A 3567-nucleotide genomic window follows, 5' to 3' on the forward strand; every position below is an offset into this window, starting at 1 on the left:
GTGATTAGAGTTATAGATATTTCTTGATGACTTCTTTAGCATAGCCTTCTTGAGCAATGAAGGCACCTTTATTTTACTGCTTTACTTTAATGATGAGTTACTATATATGGGCCTTTATGGGAAGTTTTTATCATATATTATTGAATAAATGAAAAAAAAACCTTGTAAAATTATAATATAAACTGAGATAATTAAAAATATGACATGAGAAAAGGATTAAGAAAACAATCTTTCTCAATATATAATGCATTACATCATCAGTAGGAATGTAGACATAATCACTACTAAAGCAAAAAGCATTAATTGACTTTTAAAAAGCATATAATCATTAATAGGATATATGATAAATTCTCAGAGATAATGAGAACCTTAATTTTAGCTAGTATACACAATAATTGGACTTCTTACATTATGAATACCATCACTCCAGATCAAAACACCCGAGATAATAGTCTCGTAAGCATCTCCTTCAAGTTTGACTGAAAATGATTTCTTCTCCGAAAGAGCTTCAAAAGACAAAACATTTGGCTTAACATTGATCTTGAGGCTAGAAGGAGCATTAACAATAGCATAGTAAGTAGAATTTGACACTCCCACATTAGTGACTGTTCTTCGGAAAGAAGTTGAAAAATACTTTCCATATTGAGTTTGTAAAGCAAAGGTAGGATAATTGAGATCTAAAACTGTTCCATTATTTGTAGAGGCACAACTACTCTGATCTCCAGTGACAAGTCTAAGAATTGTAGTAATATAGCCTTCACTACATAGCATTTTGATATAGTCTATCTCATGGGCATCATATATAAGACCAGGACTCAAAGCTGCGAGTGGGTTTATGTGACCAGCTCCATAAGCTAGTTCTGCCTCTACATTCCTTGCTGAGCTCATTACATAGGCTGGAAGAATTAAAAATTAAATTTATTGTTAATTCATCAAGATCAAATGAAAGGAAAAAATAATTTGAAATTGCATTTATTAGCCACGTGTTAATGATTACAATAGTAAAATTAGTATTACCAGTGGTGATGAGAGCAGATTTTATGGCAGCTGGAGACCAAGTTGGATTAAATGATTTGACATAAGCGGCAACACCTGTTGTATGAGGGCAAGCCATTGATGTGCCTGATATCATGTTATATGGTACTTTAGGGGTACTAAGAGGTGACCATGCTGCTAAAATATCAACCCCTGGTGCTGTTAGGTCCGGCTACATTATACATGCAACACATTACTATAATATTTACATAAAAGAAATTCAAATCAAAGATTTAATTTATGTTTTCAGTTAATTACCTTTAGTATATTAGGGGTAAGTGGATTTGGACCGCGTGATGAGAATGAAACCACATATGGTGCTGTAGCATCGAAGATAGCTTCACTCTTGTAAATGCTTGCCGTAGGATTGCTATCAGATAGATAATTAAGCATAGATAATCAAAAGTACTAAATGTGCTTTCCATATTATATATATATATATATACTTTTTTTTTTTTTTTGAGAGTAGTAACCTTGTGTTGTTTGCATAATTTCGAACTTGTATGATATTTTGTGATTCCAGCACTGAGACAGGAAGCAAGAACTCGAAAGAGTCATCATTGACCCAATCTATGTCCATAATTGCTCCAACGGCACCTGCAAGTAGTGGCCCTGACCCGTCAGTTAACCCATCACATAAAACAACTTTTCCCTTCACCAATTCACCATCCAACGTCCCTTCGTAGCAATATCTGCATGCATAACAAAATATAGCATAAATTAAATGAAGCTGATGATGTTAATTTTGACTAAATAATTCAAAATTAGCAAAACTAGTTCACCTTGAGTATTTTGCATTATCACCTGCTGAATTGTTGGGTGCATTTTTGCCTAATATCAAAGGATGCATCTCACCATCCAAGCCATCGATGTTCATTGCCTTCCCCTATATCCAATAATTTTAATTGCATAAGAATTAATTGATTAGGAAACTCAACTTTTGAAATGATTAAGGTATATATAGATCAATAAATAATTAATCACCTGAAATTCTTCTCCATTACCAAGCTTAGTTGGAGCAACAATCTTGCGATCAATGGTGCTCGCTGCCACTGTGAGTAGCCATGGTGCATAATTCTCAACTGTAAAATTATTAGGACCATCATTCCCCGCCGAGCTAGATGTCAGAATGTTTTTCTTCATTGCATGGAAAGATCCTATAGCTATGGGGTCCTTGAAGTAGTTATTGGCATAACCACCAATGGAAATAGAGATGATGTCGACACCATCTTGGATGGCATCTTCGAAGGCGGCGAGTAGATCAATGTCAGAGCAACCATCACTCCAACAAACTTTGTATATTGCGATTCTTGCTGAGGGGACGCCTCCACGGGCAGTCCCCCCTGCAATGTCTGCGAGGCTCACATTTGTGACAAGATTGCCGGCGGCTATGGAGGATGTGTGAGTTCCGTGTCCTTCACTGTCCCGAGGGGAGGCTATGTCCATTTCACTTATGTTACCTTGAATGTGGTAGTACCGAGCTCCAATGATCTTACTGTGCGTTGGTAATTAATTTTTATAGTATTAGTAATTTCATATAGCTAAACTACAACAACTTTTTTATAAGTATAAGATGATGAGAAGCATCAATTACTTATTGCATGTGAAGTTGTGATTAGACTGACATATGCCCTTCCACCTGCTTGGTGGCAAGCCAAAGCCGGCATCGTCGAAGCTCTTTGACTCAGGCCAGATCCCTGTGTCGATCATGCCGACAATAACATCCGACTCAAAGGGCGCACGTGGAGCGCTCAATGGAAAACCCATGAAGTCCCATGATCTTGTGGTGTGAAGTTTTCTTTGCTTGCTTGGGAACACAGAAACCAATTCTTCCATACCTGAGTCATAAAGCACATGAAATTTTAAAATTAATATTTCACAAGCCAAATATTATGCATTAATAGCATTGCATTTATGACTGCTATTCTTGCAAGTTTTTTTTTTATTTATATACATATTTATATTACCAGACAACTTCCTTGCTTCTTCATCAGACAGCATAGCGGCGAAGCCATGAAAACTCTTGGTATAACTATATATAAGTCGATTTGACGCTTCCTGGTTGCTGCATTCAACATTATTTTTGAATGAAAAATAAATATTTATATATAAGCAAAAACAATAATTAGATATTTGATAAAAAAAATTAAACAAACAAATCCTTGTCAATTTGGAAATCTTGCTATTTTAATCGGTACCAGAAAATCAAGAAAAATATAAAATTGAGGACTTGTTTGGGCAGATCACCTTAATCCAATTGCTTTCTGGAGCAGTTCTGAATGAACTAATAGTGGCAGGCCAACCAATTCTCTTGGTTTTTCTCCCATATACACGATGTAAGGCTGTTGATTGTTCACATTAATAAATTGCATGCAATTGTGGTAAATAAAAGAAATAATATATACTGTGAAATGAATATTGCAATCATACTCTTTGGTTGGGCTCTGTGGTCGCCGCATGGACTCTGAAAGCCTTCATTGCAAGCATTAGGAGAAGAAATGAGGACAGTAAAGGGAGCAAGTGCCGATCCAT

General features: G+C 35.9%; 1 protein-coding gene across 1 annotated transcript; it reads right to left on the minus strand.

The window, feature by feature from the left end:
* Window positions 1-375: 375 nt before the first annotated feature.
* LOC110111744 (cucumisin-like) lies at window positions 376-3567 on the minus strand. The gene is made up of 10 exons (XM_020843744.2): window positions 3466-3567; window positions 3283-3377; window positions 3003-3100; window positions 2630-2873; window positions 2020-2530; window positions 1818-1921; window positions 1509-1727; window positions 1294-1405; window positions 997-1207; window positions 376-911 (listed from the first exon to the last, which is right to left on the minus strand). The coding sequence occupies exons 1-10, from the start codon at window positions 3565-3567 to the stop codon at window positions 376-378; spliced, it is 2232 nt and encodes a 743-aa protein (XP_020699403.2).

This window comes from Dendrobium catenatum, unplaced genomic scaffold (genome assembly GCF_001605985.2).
Source record: "Dendrobium catenatum unplaced genomic scaffold, ASM160598v2 fragScaff_scaffold_665, whole genome shotgun sequence".
Taxonomy (NCBI): domain Eukaryota; kingdom Viridiplantae; phylum Streptophyta; class Magnoliopsida; order Asparagales; family Orchidaceae; genus Dendrobium; species Dendrobium catenatum.

Excerpts from the sequence above, each read along its gene's own strand:
- LOC110111744 (XM_020843744.2), bottom strand. The coding sequence starts at position 3,567 with ATGGATCGGCACTTGCTCCCTTTACTGTCCTCATTTCTTCTCCTAATG. Across the intron at positions 3,378-3,465 it reads CCACAGAGCCCAACCAAAGA|CCTTACATCGTGTATATGGG; the intron begins GTATGATTGCAA and ends AACAATCAACAG. Across the intron at positions 912-996 it reads TAATACTAATTTTACTATTG|TTTTAATTCTTCCAGCCTAT; the intron begins TAATCATTAACA and ends AATAAATTTAAT.